This window comes from Entelurus aequoreus, linkage group LG09, assembly GCF_033978785.1.
Source record: "Entelurus aequoreus isolate RoL-2023_Sb linkage group LG09, RoL_Eaeq_v1.1, whole genome shotgun sequence".
Classification (NCBI taxonomy): domain Eukaryota; kingdom Metazoa; phylum Chordata; class Actinopteri; order Syngnathiformes; family Syngnathidae; genus Entelurus; species Entelurus aequoreus.
This window is the reverse complement of record NC_084739.1, coordinates 69,431,326-69,456,913: the sequence shown is the minus strand read 5'-3', so window position 1 is coordinate 69,456,913 and position 25,588 is coordinate 69,431,326. Positions and strand designations below refer to the sequence as shown.

The 25,588-nt window shown below is 40.5% G+C and overlaps 2 protein-coding genes across 2 annotated transcripts in view; both read left to right on the top strand.

Annotated features, from left to right (window-relative positions):
• Positions 1-20,012, top strand: part of LOC133656939 (serine protease HTRA1A-like) — a 70,788-nt gene extending 50,776 nt beyond the window's left edge. Inside the window, exons 4-9 of the mRNA XM_062057819.1 lie at positions 7,652-7,846; positions 7,920-7,952; positions 8,016-8,130; positions 8,298-8,355; positions 14,519-14,614; positions 19,140-20,012. Of these exons, the coding sequence (XP_061913803.1) occupies positions 7,652-7,846; positions 7,920-7,952; positions 8,016-8,130; positions 8,298-8,355; positions 14,519-14,614; positions 19,140-19,308 (666 nt within the window). The 3' untranslated portion in view covers positions 19,309-20,012. The remainder of the gene's footprint in view (positions 1-7,651; positions 7,847-7,919; positions 7,953-8,015; positions 8,131-8,297; positions 8,356-14,518; positions 14,615-19,139) is intronic.
• Positions 20,013-24,166: 4,154 nt separating this feature from the next.
• wapla (WAPL cohesin release factor a) overlaps positions 24,167-25,588 on the top strand; it is a 40,002-nt gene continuing 38,580 nt past the window's right edge. The window contains exon 1 of the mRNA XM_062059253.1: positions 24,167-24,480. The gene's annotated coding sequence lies outside the window, so the exon portion shown is untranslated. The remainder of the gene's footprint in view (positions 24,481-25,588) is intronic.

Genomic DNA, 25,588 nt, shown 5'->3' with positions numbered 1-25,588 from the left:
TCACAATGTTGCCAATTTGTTTGTTGTTGTAAAATAGTGACATTTTTTGAGTGATACGATGACTTTTGTCGTCATTTTTGCCGAGTAAAATTCCGATTATTCTTATAATATTGTCAAAATGTTAAAGTTTTCTTATAAAATTGCGACTTCTGTCGAGTAAAATTACGACTCTTTTCACAATTACCAACATTTTAGGCTTTTCTTGTAAAATTGTGACTGTTATTGAGTAACATTCCAACTTTAAACATAATATTGCACAAATGTTCAGTTTTTCTTGTCAAATTTTGACTCGCGTTGAGTAAAATGACAACTTTTATTATAGTACTGTTTTTCTTGTGAAATTGTGACCTTTTTCTTGTGAAATTCCAACTCATTTTTCACAACAAGCTTTTTTATATTTGCATAGTATGTATATATTATTAATGTTGTAAATATACATATTTATATATCTAGAAAGGCTGGTCCTAAAGAGGGAGGCATTTTTCTCAGATCTCAAGAAGGTAAGAAGTACATGAATGTGTGTGTGTGTGTGTGTGTGTGTGTGTGTGTGTGTGTGTGTGTGTGTGTGTGTGTGTGTGTGTGTGTGTGTGTGTGTGTGTGTGTGTGTGTGTGTGTGTGTGTGTGTGTGTGTGTGTGTGTGTAAAAAGACCTGGAGGAGCAAGTGTGTTGCCAGCAGGAAGACCTTCATAGAGGACCCAAGAGGAATGAGTCATTTCCTTCTGTGTCTTCAAGTCACATCTTCTCATGTCTTCACCGCTCGTCCATGAGAGCAAAATTCTTCTTGCAGGAAACTTGAGTTTGTAGGAAATGATCTAAGAGGAGATCTTTGTGTGATAATAGTCTTGTTGAACCTGCAGTTCTTCTAAATTCATGAAGATCTTTTTCATTGTGGATGTCCGTTGATAAACACGTGTCTATAATCTTACTTTTCTAATTATTACAACGACAAAGTACAAAAGCAGTGAAGTTGTCAGGTTGTGTAAATGGTAAATAAAAAGAGAATACAACAAATCCTTTTCAACTTATATTCAATTGAATAGACTGCAAAGACAAGATATTTCATGTTCACACTGAGAAACAAATAATCATGAAGTTAGAATGTAATGGCAGCAACACATGTCAAAAAAGGCATTTTTACCAGTGTGTTACATGGCCTTTCCTTTTAACAACACTCAGTAAAGGTTTGGGAACTGAGGAGACACATTTTTGAAGTGGAATTATTTCCCATTCTTGCTTGATGTACAGCTTAAGTTGTTCAACAGTCTCCCTTCTCATATTTTAGCCTTCAATGTCTGGACTACAGGCAGGCCAGTCTAGTACCCGCACTCTTTTTACTATGAAGCCACGCTGTTGTAACACCTGGCTTGGCATCGTCTTGCTGAAATAAGCAGGGGCGTCCATGATAACATACCGTATATCCTTGAATAGCCGCAGGGGCGCTAATTAATTTAAAACCTCCTGTCACTCCGGCGCTTACCAGAAGCCTGCGGGATGGCCAAGCATGCGCTAATTATTTTAAAACCTCTTCTCACTCCGGCGCTTACCTTATCATGAAAAGCACATTTAATTAAAAAAAAAACGTTATTATTGTCTTACCTTTAGGTATAAATGAGTCCATGCCAGCTCATTTTGAAGAAAAGCATCGATATAGAAGTCTTCCTTATCTTTCTTCAGTTTTAAAAGTCTCTCTGTCTCGATGGAGATCTTCCTTTTAAGTATTACCTCCTGCTTCCATTGAAAGTCCAGTTTAGAAAACTGTTTTATTTTAGATATGTAATCCTCCATGGTAAAAGTGCAAGCAAACAATGGCTGCGCACTCTTGCTGCCGGTTGTCTTCTTCTGCAGTACCAGCAGTCGCAAGAAGGATCATTAGCGCCCTCTACCACCAGGAGGCGGGAGTCATTTAATGACTCATATTTGACCCGGCGGAAGTGCCAAGCATGCGCTAATTATTTTGCAAAACGAGTTTGACCCGGCTGTAATTCGAGGCATGCGAATACCATATTCCCGGCGCCAATTCAAGGAAATACGGTATGTTGCTCCAAAAGCTGTATGTACCTTTTCCTCTTTGGTCCACAGTTTCCAAAAAACAATTTGAATTGTGGACTCGTCAGACCACAGAACACTTTTCCACTTTGCATCAGTCCATCTTAGATGAGCTCGGGCCCAGTGAATCGTTTCTGGGTGTTGTTGATAAATGGCTGTGGCTTTGCATAGTAGAGTTTTAACTTGCACTTACAGATGTAGCGACCGACTGTAGTTACTGACTGTGGTTTTCCGAAGTGTTCCTGAGCCCACGTGGTGATATCCTTTACACACCGATGTGGCTTTTTGATGCAGTAGCGCCTGAGGGATCCAAGGTGTGTAATATCATGGCTTACGTGCAGTGATTTCTCCACATTCTCTGAACCTTTTGATGATATTACGGAGCGAAGATGGTGAAATCCCTAAATTCCTTGTTGAGAAATGTTGTTCTTCAACAATTTGCTCAGGCATTTGTTGACAAAGTGGTGACCCTCGCCCCGTCCTTGTTTGTGAACGACTGAGCATTTCATGGAAGCTGCTTTTACACCCAATCATGGCACCCACCTGTTCCCAATTAGCCCGTTCACCTGTGGGATGTTCCAAATAAGTCTTTGATGAGCATTCCTCAACTTTCTCACTCTTTTTTGCCACTTGTGCCAGCTTTTTTGCATCAAATTCCAAATGAGCTAATATTTGCAAAAAACACCAAAGTTTCTCAGTGTGAACATGAACTATCTTGTCTTTGCAGTCTATTCAATTGAATATAAGTTGAAAAGGATTTGTTGTAGTCTCTTTTTATTTAGCATTTACACAACGTGACAACTTCACTGCTTTTGTAGTTGAATATTCATGACGTCGTCTTTTATGGATTACTTATTGGAATATTTGTGTTATTGGCTAATGATTTTAAGTCTCCTTTTTTGGGGAACTTTTTAAACGTAGAACATCAACAAAAGTTTTATTCATTGACGTGTCAGCGGCCTCCAAGTGGAATAAAATGCCAGCTTGGAGCATCCATCCATGCATCCATCCAGTTGGCATTGAGCGAGACGTACGCTGGAAGCTAGAAAACCTCTCATTTGTCAGGGCCGTGTCTTATTTGAGACGCGTGTGTGTGTGTGTGTGTGTGTGTGTGCGTGTGTGTGTGTGTGTGTGTGTGTGTGTGTGTGTGCGCAGCAGTGTTCTCATGGGTCACATGTGGCCGGTCAGCACTTAAACAGAGTCTAAGTGCATGTTTGCCAGTAAAGAAAATGGCCACCATGTCCTTCTCATCAGCGAGTTGTGGGCAGATCAAAGCTTCTCTGTGGTGTCTGGCCAGAGCGTAGACGCACACACGCACACACACACACACACACACACACACACACACACACACACACACACACACACACACACACGTGTGCTGTTATGTCCTCCGGCAGACACATGGAAACCATCGTGGTTTGACAGTGTTAGCATGACAAGCTAACAGGCTATGTGCTGGAGCTATGACCATACTGCGGCTCTGACTAACTCCTGGAATATTCCCTTTGTTGTTGCCGCCTGATCCAGATGTTCAACGTGAACGCCTCTTGGTCGTCCTTCTTTGTGCTCGCTTTTTGTCACGGCAGAGGACACATGTGTGATGATGACCATAGAGGCAGGAAGGCAGAGGAGACATGTGTGATGATGACCATAGAAGCAGGAAGGCCACGTTGGTAAGGGTCAACTGGTGGCCCGCGGGCCAAATCCAGACCAAGACTAACACCACACCGGCCCTTGAGTTTGGTTCACAATGATTTTGCAGCAACTTCCTAAAAGCACTCGAGTGTTCCTGTGGTACTGTGGAACTTGGACCACACATTGTAGATCAGTTTTATGGACATTAGAACCTTGCTAGCAATCATAGAACACCCAGGTCCAAACCTGGGATTTACATAACTGGGGCGTTCCTCAAGGCTCCATCTTAAGTCCTCTCCTAGTTTCATAAAGTGATTGATGTAACTAAGATGTTTGTTTACTTCACATGCAGTCAGTAGTCCTCAGCCTCTCAGGGGTGTTCCTCAGGGCTCCATCTTAGGTCCTCTCCTTGATTGATGTAACTAAGATGTTTGTTTACTTCACATGCAGTCAGTAGTCCTCAGCCTCTTAGTGGTGTTCCTCAGGGCTCCATCTTAGGTCCTCTCTTTGATTGATGTAACTAAGATGTTTGTTTACTTCACATGCAGTCAGTAGTCCTCAGCCTCTTAGTGGTGTTCCTCAGGGCTCCATCTTAGGTCCTCTCCTTGATTGATGTAACTAAGATGTCTGTTTACTTCACATGTAGTCAGTAGTCCTCGACCTCTTAGTGGTGTTCCTCAGGGCTCCATCTTAGGTCCTCTCCTTGATTGATGTAACTAAGATGTCTGTTTACTTCACATGTAGTCAGTAGTCCTCGGCCTCTTAGTGGTGTTCCTCAGGGCTCCATCTTAAATCCTCTCCTTGATTGATGTAACTAAGATGTCTGTTTACTTCACATGCAGTCAGTAGTCCTCAGCCTCTTAGTGGTGTTCCTCAGGGCTCCATCTTAGGTCCTCTCCATGATTAGCCTCTTAGTGGTGTTCCTCAGGGCTCCATCTTAGGTCCTCTCCATGATTGATGTAACTAAGATGTTTGTTTACTTCACATGCAGTCAGTAGTCCTCAGCCTCTTAGTGGTGTTCCTCAGGGCTCCATCTTAGGTCCTCTCCTTGATTGATGTAACTAAGATGTCTGTTTACTTCACATGAAGTCAGTAGTCCCCAGCCTCTTAGTGGTTTTCCTCAGGGCTCCATCTTAGGTCCTCTCTTTGATTGATGTAACTAAGATGTTTGTTTACTTCACATGCAGTCAGTAGTCCTCAGCCTCTTAGTGGTGTTCCTCAGGGCTCCATCTTAGGTCCTCTCCTTGATTGATGTAACTAAGATGTCTGTTTACTTCACATGTAGTCAGTAGTCCTCGACCTCTTAGTGGTGTTCCTCAGGGCTCCATCTTAGGTCCTCTCCTTGATTGATGTAACTAAAATGTCTGTTTACTTCACATGTAGTCAGTAGTACTCGGCCTCTTAGTGGTGTTCCTCAGGGCTCCATCTTAAATCCTCTCCTTGATTGATGTAACTAAGATGTCTGTTTACTTCACATGCAGTCAGTAGTCCTCAGCCTCTTAGTGGTGTTCCTCAGGGCTCCATCTTAGGTCCTCTCCATGATTGATGTAACTAAGATGTTTGTTTACTTCACATGCAGTCAGTAGTCCTCAGCCTCTTAGTGGTGTTCCTCAGGGCTCCATCTTAGGTCCTCTCCTTGATTGATGTAACTAAGATGTTTGTTTACTTCACATGCAGTCAGTAGTCCTCAGCCTCTTAGTGGTGTTCCTCAGGGCTCCATCTTAGGTCCTCTCTTTGATTGATGTAACTAAGATGTTTGTTTACTTCACATGCAGTCAGTAGTCCTCAGCCTCTTAGTGGTGTTCCTCAGGGCTCCATCTTAGGTCCTCTCCTTGATTGATGTAACTAAGATGTCTGTTTACTTCACATGCAGTCAGTAGTCCTCAGCCTCTTAGTGGTGTTCCTCATGGCTCCATCGTAGGTCCTCTCCATGATTGATGTAACTAAGATGTTTGTTTACTTCACATGCAGTCAGTAGTCCTCAGCCTCTTAGTGGTGTTCCTCAGGGCTCCATCTTAGGTCCTCTCCTTGATTGATGTAACTAAGATGTTTGTTTACTTCACATGCAGTCAGTAGTCCTCAGCCTCTTAGTGGTGTTCCTCAGGGCTCCATCTTAGGTCCTCTCCTTGATTGATGTAACTAAGATGTCTGTTTACTTCACATGCAGTCAGTAGTCCTCAGCCTCTTAGTGGTGTTCCTCAGGGCTCCATCTTAGGTCCTCTCCATGATTGATGTAACTAAGATGTTTGTTTACTTCACATGCAGTCAGTAGTCCTCAGCCTCTTAGTGGTGTTCCTCAGGGCTCCATCTTAGGTCCTCTCCTTGATTGATGTAACTAAGATGTCTGTTTACTTCACATGAAGTCAGTAGTCCCCAGCCTCTTAGTGGTGTTCCTCAGGGCTCCATCTTAGGTCCTGTCCTAGTTGATCATGTGACTAGTGGTCTGCCAGTTGACTTAAAAACAAAGGTGAGTGACTCACATTGTTTTAAAAAGACGTGAGTGTTGTCCTAAGGATGATCTTTGAGCAGGCCCTTAAAAACTGCTTTCATCAAAATATCATGTATTTATTATTTATTTTGATTCCTGACACATTTATTTCAATGGGAGATAACTGGGATAGACTCCATCTTACTTTAACCATTGTTACTAATAATGTCATTTTATTGATTTAATGATGTAGTATTTATTTACCAGACGTGTTTGTTGTACTATTCTCTCGTTGTCGTTTCTGTTCCCTGGTGTGACTGGTGCAGGCAGTCAGCATGAACCCACCTGAAGGTCGCCTGGGATAGGCTCCAGCTCACTCCAATAATTAACCATTTCATATTTCCTATTTGTTTAATGATGTCTGTGAGCATGCACTTATTGGCAGATCAACATCCTGTGGTTGCCATGGAGACCAGTATGTGTTTGCACATGACAAGTAGGCTCCTGCTTTGTGCGCGTGCACACACACACGCCGTGTTTGTGTCCTCATGTTTGCTTTTGCGTCCACCCGACAGACGCCACAATGTCCAAGTAGCACAACGCTTGTAGGTTTAGGAGCCGCTTGGTTGGGAGTTTTTCCTGCTGGGAAACATACGCCGTGAGGTGAGGTGAGGGTGCACCTTAGGGACACTGAGAGTGTGTGGAAATAAAGACAAACAATATGAAAACACACAGGAACTGTACAAGGGACACAAAGATTGTGTGGAAATAAATATGTATGTATGTATATATATATGTGTGTGTGTGTATGTATGTATGTATATGTATATATATGTGTGTATATATATATATGTGTGTATATATATATGGGCGTATGATATATTTGTAGCATGATATTACCCTATTTTCCTAACCATAAGCCGCTACTTTTTCCCTACGCTTTAAACCCTGCGGCATGTATATATATATATATATATATATATATATATATATATATATATATTAGGAAACAAGCGTAGTTTTTTTCATATTACTCCGACAGAGACACTGAAAAGGTGTGTTATTGTTTGCTCACTGCAGGTGCTGCGGCTTGAAAATGTACTTTCTGTTTAGTGCCTTGAACCAAAAGTATAACTGTCCATAGCGTGTCTGCTTGACAGGATCCATCCCTCTGAGCAACGTTAGTAAGTTTTACAATATAACTAAAACTATTCCTACTTAGTAAAGTGTCCCATGTGTGATGTCTGTAGGAGTGTTTTCATGCATATTCATACATGCTATCTTAATGTAATCAAGCTAGCGTTGTTAGCATTAGCTAATATGCTAACAAATCACTCTGTTAGTATTATTGACTTATCAGGTGCATTAGCTGATTGGAGATCTCAGGCGAGACCCGGGTCCACATGACTCCACATGACTTCACACGAGTCCACACGGGTCCACACGAGTACACACGAGTACACACGAGTCCACATGAGTACACATGAGTCCCTCCCTGCTGTCCAAGTCTCCTCACGTCTAAGAACATTCCACCCGCAGGCCAAGCTTCCGGTGCTGCTGCTGGGCCGTTCATCCGACCTGAGACCGGGTGAGTTCGTGGTGGCCATCGGCAGCCCCTTCTCCCTCCAGAACACGGTCACCACGGGGATCGTCAGCACCACCCAGAGGGGAGGTCGAGAACTGGGCCTGAGCAACTCCGACATGGACTACATTCAGACGGACGCCATCATCAACGTACGGTTCTCGGTTATCTTGACGGTTGTTTTGCTCGCGGCGCCATCTAACACTTTCCTCTGGCCCCGGACAGTACGGCAACTCTGGAGGTCCTCTGGTCAACCTGGTGAGACCCCAACAACCTCCAAGACCTCAGCGCTCCTCGCTAACCTGAGGACTGTGTTTTCAGGACGGCGAGGTGGTCGGGATCAACACCTTGAAAGTGACGGCCGGCATCTCCTTCGCCATACCCTCGGACAAGATCCAACAGTTCCTGGCCGAGTCCTACGACCGACAGTCCAGAGGTAGGCCAAATCTCAATAGGTAGTCATTCGGCACCCACACTAACACTCCATACAACCAAATTGTTGTTGTTTCTCGTGGAGACACGACAACGACCCGATGAGGACACTAACAATCACTCACAGGAAATGACCTTTGACGACCTTGTGGTTGTTGTGTTCCTCTGCAGGCACGGCAGCCGCTAAGAAGAAATACATCGGTGTGAGGATGATGACGCTCACCGCAGCGTAGGTGGCACACGTCATGTGGTACACAGGTGCATGGTGTCATGTGATGTGTCATGTGGTACACAGGTGCATGGTGTCATGTGCATGGTGTCATGTGATGTGTCATGTGGTACACAGGTGCATGGTGTCATGTGATGTGTCATGTGGTACACAGGTGCATGGTGTCATGTGCATGGTGTCATGTGGTACACAGGTGCATGGTGTCATGTGATGTGTCATGTGATGTGTCATGTGGTACACAGGTGCATGGTGTCATGTGCATGGTGTCATGTGATGTGTCATGTGCTACACAGGTGCATGGTGTCATGTGATGTGTCATGTGCTACACAGGTGCATGGTGTCATGTGCATGGTGTCATGTGATGTGTCATGTGCTACACAGGTGCATGGTGTCATGTGCATGGTGTCATGTGATGTGTCATGTGCTACACAGGTGCATGGTGTCATGTGCATGGTGTCATGTGATGTGTCATGTGCTACACAGGTGCATGGTGTCATGTGCATGGTGTCATGTGATGTGTCATGTGGTACACAGGTGCATGGTGTCATGTGATGTGTCATGTGGTACACAGGTGCATGGTGTCATGTGCATGGTGTCATGTGATGTGTCATGTGGTACACAGGTGCATGGTGTCATGTGCATGGTGTCATGTGGTACACAGGTGCATGGTGTCATGTGATGTGTCATGTGATGTGTCATGTGGTACACAGGTGCATGGTGTCATGTGATGTGTCATGTGCTACACAGGTGCATGGTGTCATGTGCATGGTGTCATGTGATGTGTCATGTGCTACACAGGTGCATGGTGTCATGTGCATGGTGTCATGTGATGTGTCATGTGGTACGCAGGTGCATGGTGTCATGTGGTACACAGGTGCATGGTGTCATGTGATGTGTCATGTGGTACACAGGTGCATGGTGTCATGTGATGTGTCATGTGACATATTCGACACATTGTGTGACATCATGCACAAAAGTGCACTTTATTTGTTTTCAACTATCGTAGTGGCGTTCTGTACAAAAACTGCACTTTAATTTAGTGTTTTGATATGTCATATTAATGACATCATGCACAAAATATAACATCATGTCATCTTAGTGACGTCATGCACAAAATATAACATCATGTCATCTTAGTGACGTCATGCACAAAATATAACATGTCATCTTAGTGACGTCATGCACAAAATATAACATGTCATATTAATGACATCATGCACAAAATATAACATCATGTCATCTTAGTGACGTCATGCACAAAATATGACATCATGTCATCTTAGTGACGTCATGCACAAAATATGACAACATGTCATCTTAGTGACGTCATGCACAAAATATGACATCATGTCATCTTAGTGACGTCATGCACAAAATATAACATGTCATCTTAGTGACGTCATGCACAAAATATGACATCATGTCATCTTAGTGACGTCATGCACAAAATATGACATGTCATCTTAGTGACGTCATGCACAAAATATGACATGTCATCTTAATGACGTCATGCACAAAATATAACATGTCATCTTAGTGACGTCATGCACAAAATATGACATCATGTCATCTTAGTGACGTCATGCACAAAATATAACATCATGTCATCTTAGTGACGTCATGCACAAAATATAACATGTCATCTTAGTGACGTCATGCACAAAATATGACATGTCATCTTAATGACGTCATGCACAAAATATAACATGTCATCTTAGTGACGTCATGCACAAAATATGACATCATGTCATCCTAGTGACATCATGCACAAAATATGACATCATGTCATCTTAGTGACGTCATGCACAAAATATGACATCATGTCATCTTAGTGACGTCATGCACAAAATATAACATGTCATCTTAGTGACGTCATGCACAAAATATGACATTATGTCATCTTAGTGACATCATGCACAAAATATAACATCATGTCATCTTAGTGACATCATGCACAAAATATAACATCATGTCATCTTAGTGACATCATGCACAAAATATGACATCATGTCATCTTAGTGACGTCATGCACAAACTATGACATGTCATCTTAGTGACGTCATGCACAAAATATGACATCATGTCATCTTAGTGACGTCATGCACAAAATATAACATGTCATCTTAGTGACATCATGCACAAAATATGACATGTCATCTTAGTGACGTCATGCACAAAATATGACATCATGTCATCTTAGTGACGTCATGCACAAAATATGACATCATGTCATCTTAGTGACGTCATGCACAAAATATAACATGTCATCTTAGTGACGTCATGCACAAAATATGACATCATGTCATCTTAGTGACGTCATGCACAAAATATGACATGTCATCTTAGTGACGTCATGCACAAAATATGACATCATGTCATCTTAGTGACGTCATGCACAAAATATGACATCATGTCATCTTAGTGACATCATGCACAAAATATGACATCGTGTCATCTTAGTGACGTCATGCACAAAATATGACATGATGTCATCTTAGTGACGTCATGCACAAAATATGACATCATGTCATCTTAGTGACGTCATGCACAAAATATGACATCATGTCATCTTAGTGACGTCATGCACAAAATATAACATGTCATCTTAGTGACGTCATGCACAAAATATGACATGTCATCTTAATGACGTCATGCACAAAATATAACATGTCATCTTAGTGACGTCATGCACAAAATATGACATCATGTCATCTTAGTGACGTCATGCACAAAATATAACATGTCATCTTAGTGACGTCATGCACAAAATATAACATGCCATATTAATGACATCATGCACAAAATATAACATCATGTCATCTTAGTGACGTCATGCACAAAATATAACATGTCATCTTAGTGACGTCATGCACAAAATATAACATGTCATATTAATGACATCATGCACAAAATATAACATCATGTCATCTTAGTGACGTCATGCACAAAATATGACATCATGTCATCTTAGTGACGTCATGCACAAAATATGACATCATGTCATCTTAGTGACGTCATGCACAAAATATGACATCATATCATCTTAGTGACGTCATGCACAAAATATAACATGTCATCTTAGTGACGTCATGCACAAAATATGACATCATGTCATCTTAGTGACGTCATGCACAAAATATGACATCGTGTCATCTTAGTGACGTCATGCACAAAATATGACATCATGTCATCTTAGTGACGTCATGCACAAAATATAACATGTCATCTTAGTGACGTCATGCACAAAATATGACATGTCATCTTAATGACGTCATGCACAAAATATAACATGTCATCTTAGTGACGTCATGCACAAAATATGACATCATGTCATCCTAGTGACATCATGCACAAAATATGACATCATGTCATCTTAGTGACGTCATGCACAAAATATGACATCATGTCATCTTAGTGACGTCATGCACAAAATATAACATGTCATCTTAGTGACGTCATGCACAAAATATGACATTATGTCATCTTAGTGACATCATGCACAAAATATAACATCATGTCATCTTAGTGACATCATGCACAAAATATAACATCATGTCATCTTAGTGACATCATGCACAAAATATGACATCATGTCATCTTAGTGACGTCATGCACAAAATATGACATGTCATCTTAGTGACGTCATGCACAAAATATGACATCATGTCATCTTAGTGACGTCATGCACAAAATATAACATGTCATCTTAGTGACATCATGCACAAAATATGACATGTCATCTTAGTGACGTCATGCACAAAATATGACATCATGTCATCTTAGTGACGTCATGCACAAAATATGACATCATGTCATCTTAGTGACGTCATGCACAAAATATGACATCATGTCATCTTAGTGACGTCATGCACAAAATATGACATGTCATCTTAGTGACGTCATGCACAAAATATGACATCATGTCATCCTAGTGACATCATGCACAAAATATGACATCATGTCATCTTAGTGACGTCATGCACAAAATATGACATCATGTCATCTTAGTGACGTCATGCACAAAATATAACATGTCATCTTAGTGACGTCATGCACAAAATATGACATTATGTCATCTTAGTGACATCATGCACAAAATATAACATCATGTCATCTTAGTGACATCATGCACAAAATATAACATCATGTCATCTTAGTGACATCATGCACAAAATATGACATCATGTCATCTTAGTGACGTCATGCACAAAATATGACATGTCATCTTAGTGACGTCATGCACAAAATATGACATCATGTCATCTTAGTGACGTCATGCACAAAATATAACATGTCATCTTAGTGACATCATGCACAAAATATGACATGTCATCTTAGTGACGTCATGCACAAAATATGACATCATGTCATCTTAGTGACGTCATGCACAAAATATGACATCATGTCATCTTAGTGACGTCATGCACAAAATATAACATGTCATCTTAGTGACGTCATGCACAAAATATGACATCATGTCATCTTAGTGACGTCATGCACAAAATATGACATGTCATCTTAGTGACGTCATGCACAAAATATGACATCATGTCATCTTAGTGACGTCATGCACAAAATATGACATCATGTCATCTTAGTGACATCATGCACAAAATATGACATCGTGTCATCTTAGTGACATCATGCACAAAATATGACATCGTGTCATCTTAGTGACGTCATGCACAAAATATGACATCATGTCATCTTAGTGACGTCATGCACAAAATATGACATTGTGTCATCTTAGTGACGTCATGCACAAAATATGACATCATGTCATCTTAGTGACGTCATGCACAAAATATGACATCATGTCATCTTAGTGACGTCATGCACAAAATATGACATCATGTCATCTTAGTGACATGCACAAAATATGACATCATGTCATCTTAGTGACGTCATGCACAAAATATGACATCATGTCATCTTAGTGACGTCATGCACAAAATATGACATCGTGTCATCTTAGTGACGTCATGCACAAAATATGACATCATGTCATCTTAGTGACGTCATGTACAAAATATGACATCGTGTCATCTTAGTGACGTCATGTACAAAATATGACATTGTGTCATCTTAGTGACGTCATGCACAAAATATGACATTGTGTCATCTTAGTGACGTCATGCACAAAATATGACATCATGTCATCTTAGTGACGTCATGCACAAAATATGACATCATGTCATCTTAGTGACGTCATGCACAAAATATGACATCGTGTCATCTTAGTGACGTCATGTACAAAATATGACATTGTGTCATCTTAGTGACGTCATGCACAAAATATGACATTGTGTCATCTTAGTGACGTCATGCACAAAATATGACATCATGTCATCTTAGTGACGTCATGTACAAAATATGACATTTTGTCATCTTAGTGACGTCATGTACAAAATATGACATTGTGTCATCTTAGTGACGTCATGCACAAAATATGACATCATGTCATCTTAGTGACGTCATGTACAAAATATGACATTGTGTCATCTTAGTGACGTCATGTACAAAATATGACATTGTGTCATCTTAGTGACGTCATGCACAAAATATGACATCGTGTCATCTTAGTGACGTCATGCACAAAATATGACATCGTGTCATCTTAGTGACATCATGCACAAAATATGACATCGTGTCATCTTAGTGACGTCATGCACAAAATATGACATCGTGTCATCTTAGTGACGTCATGTACAAAATATGACATTGTGTCATCTTAGTGACGTCATGCACAAAATATGACATTGTGTCATCTTAGTGACGTCATGCACAAAATATGACATCATGTCATCTTAGTGACGTCATGCACAAAATATGACATCGTGTCATCTTAGTGACGTCATGTACAAAATATGACATTGTGTCATCTTAGTGACGTCATGCACAAAATATGACATTGTGTCATCTTAGTGACGTCATGCACAAAATATGACATCATGTCATCTTAGTGACGTCATGCACAAAGTATGACATGTCATCTTAGTGACGTCATGCACAAAATATGACATCATGTCATCTTAGTGACATCATGCACAAAATATCCAGATATACAGTATATGGTGTATCGTGACATGGCCTAAACATGTCCACATATTGATAAAAGACCTTAGGGCTGAGCCTTAGTGACATGTGATGTGTGCGTCCTCAGACTGGCCAAGGAGCTGAAGAGTCGACTTCCTGACTTCCCTGACGTCACCTCAGGAGCGTACATCATGGAGGTCATCACCAACACGCCAGCTGCTATGTAAGTCACATACTTAGTTGATCACACCTCACTGTGTAAGTCACGTACTTAGTTGATCACACCTCACTGTGTAAGTCACGTACTTAGTTGATCACACCTCACTGTGTAAGTCACATACTTAGTTGATCACACCTCACTGTGTAAGTCACATACTTAGTTGATCACACCTCACTGTGTAAGTCACGTACTTAGTTGATCACACCTCACTGTGTAAGTCACGTACTTAGTTGATCACACCTCACTGTGTAAGTCACGTACTTAGTTGATCACACCTCACTGTGTAAGTCACATACTTAGTTGATCACATCTAACTGTGTAAGTCACGTACTTAGTTGATCACACCTCACTGTGTAAGTCACATACTTAGTTGATCACACCTCACTGTGTAAGTCACGTACTTAGTTGATCACACCTCACTGTGTAAGTCACATACTTAGTTGATCACACCTCACTGTGTAAGTCACATACTTAGTTGATCACACCTCACTGTGTAAGTCACATACTTAGTTGATCACACCTCACTGTGTAAGTCACGTACTTAGTTGATCACACCTCACTGTGTAAGTCACGTACTTAGTTGATCACACCTCACTGTGTAAGTCACGTACTTAGTTGATCACACCTCACTGTGTAAGTCACGTACTTAGTTGATCACACCTCACTGTGTAAGTCACATACTTAGTTGATCACACCTCACTGTGTAAGTCACGTACTCGCAGCGTCGCACTTTGACTATTTATTAGTGAGCAGACTACTTCCTGCTTGATGAAGGATGATTGAAGACGATCGAAGCGTCGCACTTTGACTATTTATTAGTGAGCAGACTACTTCCTGTTTGATGAAGGATGATTGAAGACAATCGCAGCGTCGCACTTTGACTATTTATTAGTGAGCAGACTACTTCCTGTTTGATGAAGGATGATTGAAGACGATCGCAGCGTCGCACTTTGACTATTTATTAGTGAGCAGACTACTTCCTGCTTGACAAAGGATGATTGAAGACGACCGCAGCGTCGCACTTTGACTATTTATTAGTGAGCAGACTACTTCCTGCTTGACGAAGGATGATTGAAGACGACCGCAGCGTCGCACTTTGACTATTTATTAGTGAGCAGACTACTTCCTGCTTGACGAAGGATGATTGAAGACGATCGCAGCGTCGCACTTTGACTATTTATTAGTGAGCAGACTACTTCCTGCTTGATGAAGGATGATTGAAGACGATCGCAGCGTCGCACTTTGACTATTTATTAGTGAGCAGACTACTTCCTGCTTGACGAAGGATGATTGAAGACGATCGCAGCGTCGCACTTTGACTATTTATTAGTGAGCAGACTACTTCCTGCTTGACAAAGGATGATTGAAGACGACCGCAGCGTCGCACTTTGACTATTTATTAGTGAGCAGACTACTTCCTGCTTGACAAAGGATGATTGAAGACGATCGCAGCATCGCACTTTGACTATTTATTAGTGAGCAGACTACTTCCTGCTTGACGAAGGATGATTGAAGACGATCGCAGCGTCGCACTTTGACTATTTATTAGTGAGCAGACTACTTCCTGCTTGACGAAGGATGATTGAAGACGATCGCAGCGTCGCACTTTGACTATTTATTAGTGAGCAGACTACTTCCTGCTTGACAAAGGATGATTGAAGACGATCGCAGCGTCACACTTTGACTATTTATTAGTGAGCAGACTACTTCCTGCTTGACAAAGGATGATTGAAGACGATCGCAGCGTCGCACTTTGACTATTTATTAGTGAGCAGACTACTTCTTGCTTGATGAAGGATGATTGAAGACGATCGCAGTGTCACACTTTGACTATTTATTAGTGAGCAGACTACTTCCTGCTTGACAAAGGATGATTGAAGACGATCGCAGCGTCGCACTTTGACTATTTATTAGTGAGCAGACTACTTCCTGCTTGACAAAGGATGATTGAAGACGATCGCAGCGTCGCACTTTGACTATTTATTAGTGAGCAGACTACTTCCTGCTTGACAAAGGATGATTGAAGACAATCGCAGTGTCACACTTTGACTATTTATTAGTGAGCAGACTACTTCCTGCTTGACAAAGGATGATTGAAGACGATCGCAGCGTCGCACTTTGACTATTTATTAGTGAGCAGACTACTTCTTGCTTGATGAAGGATGATTGAAGACAATCGCAGCGTCGCACTTTGACTATTTATTAGTGAGCAGACTACTTCCTGCTTGATGAAGGATGATTGAAGACGATCGCAGCGTCGCACTTTGACTATTTATTAGTGAGCAGACTACTTCCTGCTTGACGAAGGATGATTGAAGACGATCGCAGCGTCGTACTTTGACTATTTATTAGTGAGCAGACTACTTCTTGCTTGATGAAGGATGATTGAAGACAATCGCAGCGTCGCACTTTGACTATTTATTAGTGAGCAGACTACTTCCTGCTTGATGAAGGATGATTGAAGACGATCGCAGCGTCGCACTTTGACTATTTATTAGTGAGCCGACTACTTCCTGCTTGATGAAGGATGATTGAAGACGATCGCAGCGTCGCACTTTGACTATTTATTAGTGAGCAGACTACTTCCTGCTTGATGAAGGATGATTGAAGACGATCGCAGCGTCGCACTTTGACTATTTATTAGTGAGCAGACTACTTCCTGCTTGATGAAGGATGATTGAAGACAATCGCAGCGTCGCACTTTGACTATTTATTAGTGAGCAGACTACTTCCTGCTTGACAAAGGATGATTGAAGACAATCGCAGTGTCACACTTTGACTATTTATTAGTGAGCAGACTACTACCTGCTTGACAAAGGATGATTGAAGACGATCGCAGCGTCGCACTTTGACTACTTATTAGTGAGCAGACTACTTCTTGCTTGATAAAGGATGATTGAAGACAATCGCGGCGTCGCACTTTGACTATTTATTAGTGAGCAGACTACTTCCTGCTTGACGAAGGATGATTGAAGACGATCGCAGCGTCGCACTTTGACTATTTATTAGTGAGCAGACTACTTCCTGCTTGATGAAGGATGATTGAAGACGATCGCAGCGTCGCACTTTGACTATTTATTAGTGAGCAGACTACTTCCTGCTTGACGAAGGATGATTGAAGACGATCGCAGCGTCGCACTTTGACTATTTATTAGTGAGCAGACTACTTCCTGCTTGATGAAGGATGATTGAAGACGATCGCAGCGTCGCACTTTGACTATTTATTAGTGAGCAGACTACTTCCTGCTTGACGAAGGATGATTGAAGACAATCGCAGCATCGCACTTTGACTATTTATTAGTGAGCAGACTACTTCCTGCTTGATGAAGGATGATTGAAGACGATCGCAGCGTCGCACTTTGACTATTTATTAGTGAGCCGACTACTTCCTGCTTGATGAAGGATGATTGAAGACGATCGCAGCGTCGCACTTTGACTATTTATTAGTGAGCAGACTACTTCCTGCTTGATGAAGGATGATTGAAGACGATCGCAGCGTCGCACTTTGACTATTTATTAGTGAGCAGACTACTTCCTGCTTGATGAAGGATGATTGAAGACAATCGCAGCGTCGCACTTTGACTATTTATTAGTGAGCAGACTACTTCCTGCTTGACAAAGGATGATTGAAGACAATCGCAGTGTCACACTTTGACTATTTATTAGTGAGCAGACTACTACCTGCTTGACAAAGGATGATTGAAGACGATCGCAGCGTCGCACTTTGACTACTTATTAGTGAGCAGACTACTTCTTGCTTGATAAAGGATGATTGAAGACAATCGCGGCGTCGCACTTTGACTATTTATTAGTGAGCAGACTACTTCCTGCTTGACGAAGGATGATTGAAGACGATCGCAGCGTCGCACTTTGACTATTTATTAGTGAGCAGACTACTTCCTGCTTGATGAAGGATGATTGAAGACGATCGCAGCGTCGCACTTTGACTATTTATTAGTGAGCAGACTACTTCCTGCTTGACGAAGGATGATTGAAGACAATCGCAGCGTCGCACTTTGACTATTTATTAGTGAGCAGACTACTTCCTGCTTGACAAAGGATGATTGAAGACGATCGCAGCGTCGCACTTTGACTATTTATTAGTGAGCAGACTACTTCTTGCTTGATGAAGGATGATTGAAGACAATCGCAGCGTCGCACTTTGACTATTTATTAGTGAGCAGACTACTTCCTGTTTGACGAAGGATGATTGAAGACAATCGCAGCGTCGCACTTTGACTATTTATTAGTGAGCAGACTACTTCCTGCTTGACAAAGGATGACTGAAGACGATCGCAGCGTCGCACTTTGACTATTTATTAGTGAGCAGACTACTTCCTGCTTGACTAAGGTTGATATAAAATGATTGAAGTTTTGTCAAAAAGGAGAAAAAACTTTGTTCAAGAAAGAGGAAAATATTGTAAAATGATGTAATTTGGTTAATTTGTGGACCTTGTAATCTGCCTAGCAACAAGCGACCAGGAAGAAAAGTCCACCAATGGCGTTGACGTCTTCTCTTGCCTTGCAGCGGCGGGCTGAAGGAGCACGACGTCATCATCTCCATCAACAACAAGAGGATGACCACGGCCAACGACGTCAGCGCCGCCGTCAAGAAGGACTCCACCCTGAAGGTGGTGGTGCGGCGTGGGAACGAGGACGCCATCGTCGCCGTGGTTCCCGTGGAGATCGACCCCTGACCTCGCCGCTGCGGCCAGGTGGTACTCGTTATTTAAGTGAGGGAGGGGGGGTGGGGGGATTCTATGGACACGCCCCCTGGGACTGCAAAGTTGCCAGATGGTGGAAAGTTGTGGATGCTGTACTTTTTAATGTATTTCTACGCTACAGGAAGTTGTTGTTGTTGTTGACTTTAAACTATTTCCATCTCATGTGTATAATTATTGTTTGCTAACCTCTTTTCTAAAAAGTACTGTAGAATATTTTATTGATGACTTGAAATAAAAGCTTCACTTTTTGTTTTTCATCATAGTTTTGTTCACCTGCAAAAATGTTTTTTTCCCCATTTATTTATTTAATTTTTTGTATTTTTTATTCGTATTTTATTTTTATTTTTGATTTGTGTTTGTTAATGATAGTGGTGGGACTTTAAAGCCAAATGGCTTACAATTGTACTTTTTATTTTTTTTATAATCCTTTACTTATAATGTTCAACATTTACAAACAAGCATATGAACAATAAAAATCAAGACGAGTACAAAAAGTAAAAATTGTACTTCATGGCCTCCATCTGGCTTTAATGACGTCATTGCTCCGCAGCCAAACTCGGCGCCCACGCAAAAAGAAACGCCCACCACATTTTTGCTTCCCCTTGTTTTGCCCACACACCTTTGGACGCCCTTTTGTGATATCTTCTTTCCTTTCTCCGTGGAGATGTTTTCCCGTGGGAGTAAAAGTAGCCCACAGCCATGTGTCATCGTCTGCAAATATTTCACCAAACGCTACTTGCGGTTTGGGGGTCAAAGGTGGACATTTTAGGGCGGGGAAATACAACCAAAAACAAGAGAGGATTTCTGCCGCCATCTCGTGGTTGAGAGTTGTAATTACATCAGTGAGGCGCAAATTACACAGTACATTTCTATTTGATACACAGTGGTAATTAATGTGTGTTTTATCATTTAAAACAACGTTTAAAAATATATATTTCAGGGTTAAAATGTGTATAATACAATTTAAATACTTTGGTAAAAACTAAATCCATTTTATTTCCTAATGCCTAGTTTATAAGTAGTACACAGTTGTAGTCTAAATTTAAAATGATCACCGAATTTATTTTTGAGGTTTATATTAAATTATTATTACATTAATAATTAAGTATTTGATGAATAAAACATCTTAACTTAAATAAAATAGCAACTAATAATAAAAATGGTTGTTGATTAGTTACTAATTGTGGTTTAATCATTTAAAACAATATTTTCAAAAATATATATTTCAGGGTTAAAATGTGTATAATATAATCTAAATACTTTGGTAAAAACTAAATCAATTTTACTTATTTCCTAATGCCTAGTTTATATGTAGTAGTTAACAAATAATACAAAATATAGCATTATAAAAATAAAAAAAATACATAAAAACAAGCTGTTTTGAAGATAAATTCGTTTTCTTTTTTTTTTGTACTTAAATTGGTGCAAAAAATAAACTGCCCTTTTTTGTACATTTATTTTATAGTTAATACACTGTAATAGTTCAAGTATATTAATTAAAAAACGAAAACATTGCTAAATGTAAAATGATCATCCAATTTATATTTAAGGTTTATATTAAATTATTATTACCGTACATTAATTATTAAGTATTTGATGAATACAAAATATTAACTTAATTTATTTCTATCATTTAAGACTTGAAGAATACAAAATAATTGAAAATGGTCGTGGGAGGGAGAAAAAAATAATACAACTAAATTAAAATGTTTATAATACAAACTGTTGGTTTACATTTTTACGCAACTAATAATAAAAATGGTTGCTGATTGGTTACTATTTGTCATTAGGCACATCACAAGGTGGTTGTCCAACATGCACATTATATATAATACAGAGTAGAAGTTCAGGTAAATAATAAATGATGGCTATTATGTATAATCATCCAATTTCGCTTTGAGGGTAAAAAAAAATATATAAAATGAAATTAAAATGTGTCTGTGGTGCAGACCGGGGTTTAAAATGTGTTTAAAAATTAAATGAGAAATCAAAAACAAATCTTGGCCGTGTGTATCTTTTTTAAATAATAAAAGAGTGAATAATCTTTACCAAATATGGGATTTATATTTATTACAGCATAGTGGTTACAAGCCTACTGACCAACTGCATCTCAGACTGGAAGTCTCTCCAGAGAGTGGTGAGGACGGCGGAAAAGATCATCAGGACTCCTCTTCCTTTTATCCAGGAGATGGCAAAAAGCCGCTGCCTGACCAGGGCTCAGAAAATCTGCAGAGCCGCATCATGATAATCCCCTCAATTCCCTCCAAAAATGGATGAACTGGCTGGAATATAAAAACAATATAACATAGATCCATAAACCTGGATGCATATGCAAAAGTGCAATATATTTATCTGTACAGTAATCTATCTATTTATATCTGCACCTTATTGCTCTTTTATCCTGCACTACAACCAGCTAATGCATTGTTTGTCAACCACTGTGCCGTGGCACTAGTGTGCCGTGGGAGATGATCTAGTTTCACCTATTTGGGTTAAAAATAGTTTTTGCAAAGCAGTAATTATAGTCTGCAAATGATGTGTTGTTGTTGAGAGATCGGCAGAGTAACCGTGTAATACTCTTCCATATCAGTAGGTGGCAGCAGGTAGCTAATTGCTTTGTAGATGTGGGAAACAGCGGGGGGCAGAGTGCAGGTAAAAAGGTGTCTAATGCTTAAACCAAAAATAAACAAAAGGTGAGGGCCCCTAAGAAAAGGCATTGAAGCTTAGGGAAGGCTATGCAGAACCAAACTAAAACTGAACTGGCTACAAAGTCAACAAAAACAGAATGCTGGACGACAGCAAAGACTTACTGTGGAGCAAAGACGGCGTCCACAATGTACAGCCGAGCATGACATGACAATCAACAATGTCCCCACAAAGAAGGATGAAAACAACTGAAATATTCTTGATCGCTAAAACAAAGTAGATGCGGGAAATATTGCTCAAAGGAAGACATGAAACTGCTACAGGAAAATACCAAAAAAAAGAGAAAAAGCCACCAAAATAGGAGCGCAAGACAAGAAGTAAAACACTACACACAGGAAAACAGCAAAAAAAAGTCCAAATAAGTCAGGGTGTGATGTGACAGGTGGTGACAGTACACCTACTTTGAGACAAGAGCTATAGTGATGCATGCTTGGTTATGCTTTAAAGTCATATCCAACAATTGTGACTTTTTACTGTCAATATCGGCTGCTGGGTTTCATTTTTTTTAATGTTCTCCGCTAGTAGTGTGCCTCTGCATTTTTTATCGATTTTTTTCAATGAAAAAAAATGTGTCTTGGCTCAGAAAAGGTTGAAAAACACTGAGCTAATGCAACGACATTTCCTTCCTATCTGTACTGTCAGGGCCGGCCCGTGGCATAGGCCGTATAGGCAAATGCTAAGGGCGCCGTCCATCAGGGGGCGCCACGCCAGTGCCACAAATGTTGGAGGGAAAAAAAGAAAAAAAAAGTTGGTACTATTATTTCTAAATACAAAAAATAATCCCACGTTAATTAAAATGCAAAGTAAAGCCTATTTAATAGAAATATTATTTGTTACAACATTACGCCCCCATTCCCCCGCACGGTGCGCCCCCTCCCTTCCCGTATCATGACTCTTACCACATCAAAAAATCAACACAAGATGTCAAAACGGCCAAAACTGTCAGGTGCCCAGGGAAGAAAAAAGAGAAAAGAAGAGGAGAAACGAGAAAAAGACAGAGGTAGCAGGTAGGTAACGTTAGCCTACATGAAATTATTTGTCTGTTACAGAATGTGATAGTAACCTAGCTGGCTTTTTAGCATTAAGCTAATGCTACATGATTCGGCAATTGCTAATCAATAAATAGCTAGTTCTGTTTTAACGTCGGGTTAATATTGTGGAGGGGGCTAAATTGTTATGGAAAATAATAATGTAACGTTAGGTAATTACAGTACTCCCACCTTACATTCCTCAGGGACATTTGTATTAGATCTTTTAAGCAGGTGTTTTTTGTTTACATTGTTATTGCCTTCTGGTTAGCTAATGTTTGCCCTGCAGGTAATAGTCACTTTTCCACCCCTTTATATATTAGGTGTAGTTGTAAGCCTAGTTGTTAAAGTGCACATCATTAATGTTAATTAAGCAATATCACATGAGAGGGAATGCTGTTTTTTTAATTTGAGCACTGCTGTGATTCGGTTAAAGATAATCATAACATAACATTCTCATATAATATGTTAATTTGCTTTCTTTAAGTAAAAAAAAGGTCAAAGACAAATCTCTCACATTTATAGTTGATATGTTCATTATTGTACGTTGTATCATGTCACACCGTTATAACAAATAGAATATAAGGATTTTTATTATACATCTATACACAAGCTTATTGATGCGTCTAGCGCAGGCCTGGGCAATTATTTTGACTCGGGGGCCACATTTAGAGAAAAAAATGTGTCTGGGGGCCGGTATATCTATTTTTAGGGACACTAATACAAAACCTCACAATAATGTCTGATTGAATGTTAAAAACTTTATGACAGACCGCCTTAAATGGAATTGAACATTTTTCTATGAACAATAAAACACTGAATATTGACAAAATATGAACATCACACCCCCTTTCCATAAGTCTGGTTGATATATCTAACTGATACAATTATGTTTAATTAATCATTAAAAATACTGCAATAAGTTTATTTGGGCATTAAAAGTAGTATAGTTGAATTGATACTTCCCGTTGTGTGTCTTCCTGTTTTCACACGGTCCTCTACCGCCCCCTATCGTTTATTATGGCCCGCCACTTTTTCAACCAATCGGCGTCGAGTTGACAAACCCACGTCCAACCATCCTGCCTTCTGATTGGTCACTCCCCCGCTCCGTGTTGGCTGTGCCAGGCAGCGCTCAATGGCCGCCACTGACGCTCCAACATGCCACAGTCCGGATTAACTACCGCCTTTTCTCCCCGCTTCCACGCTCGGGGTCCTTTTCGTTGGTAACCCGCGTTCTCGCTGAAGACGTTACCGCCCGAGGATGCTTTTTTAGTCTTGTTTGGCGTGTACGACACGGACTTTACCCGCTTGGTTTGTCTGCGAGTGGAGGATTGAGGCCTAGCCGGCTAACATGCTAACAAACATGCTAACTAGCCTTCGCTCAGATACATTCACTCGCCGGAGTTGAAAGGTAAAGATTGCATTTGTGCTATTTCTGGAAACTTTACACTCCTCTTGTCGAATTGAACGCCCTCCCGTGTTTGGTCAAATGTGAAGTGTCAAACTAACGTTAGCATCCTAGGCTAACTCATGTTAGCATGCTAGGCTAGCAGCTAGGAGCTAACTTTTGTAGAAGTTTCCAAGCAGCAGGCCCAGCCTGACTCACAAACTACATTTTATCTTTATAAACCGCACTTAATGTCTCCATCATCAACGTAAACTCTGCTAACTTTCAATATTGTCACTTTAAAACTCGCGTACATTTTAAGTCCGCCTAACGACTTTAAAACCTCATTTTCTTGCCCTTAAACACACTTTCTACTGTTTATATACGAATTAAACAAGTTATTGCCAGAATTCGGTGATAAATAGCTTTTTAAAACGCACGTTAACACTTTTAAAAAGTCAAAAGCAGACTCCTCGTGTAGGAATAAACAACAAACTAATCAAAGTAATCCAACCCGCAGCAAGATCGTTACTGCAGCTGTGCGCAAACTAAAAGTTGTGCCATACAATTAAAGCAATGGTTTCTTTAACTAAACAGTCATAACCATGGACGTCTTATAAGCAGACGCAGCATTGGCTGCTGTGACGCGAGAAATTGGGCCGCCATCTTGAAGTGGTGATGAGGAGCCGGCGAGCAGCCTAAACTGACAGTTGACAGGTAGAAAACAAAGATGGTGTTCAGAGTTTTCCTGCTCAAATGAGCGGACTGTTGAAAATAGGAATCGGGGGATTACTTTTCACAAGTAAGATTGAACATTAACGTACTATTGGTTGTATTTTGTGAAAAGAGTGTGTGCATATCGTATATAGTTCTCTGCAAACCTACGAAATGTTCTATTTTGTCTTCATTATTTTGTCAGAATGCACCAGAATGCTTCATTTGTATGTGAAAATCACAAAGAAATCTTCTGGGGTAGGATGACCCCCCTACAGGGGTTTGGTTTACAAACTTTCCACCCCACCTAAAACAAAATTCACCAGCTGCCACTGATTATGATGCATTCTCATTTTAGGCAATGCATAAGACAATACTTTCTTAACAGTATAATTGTAACCAGGAATAAGTCTTCAAG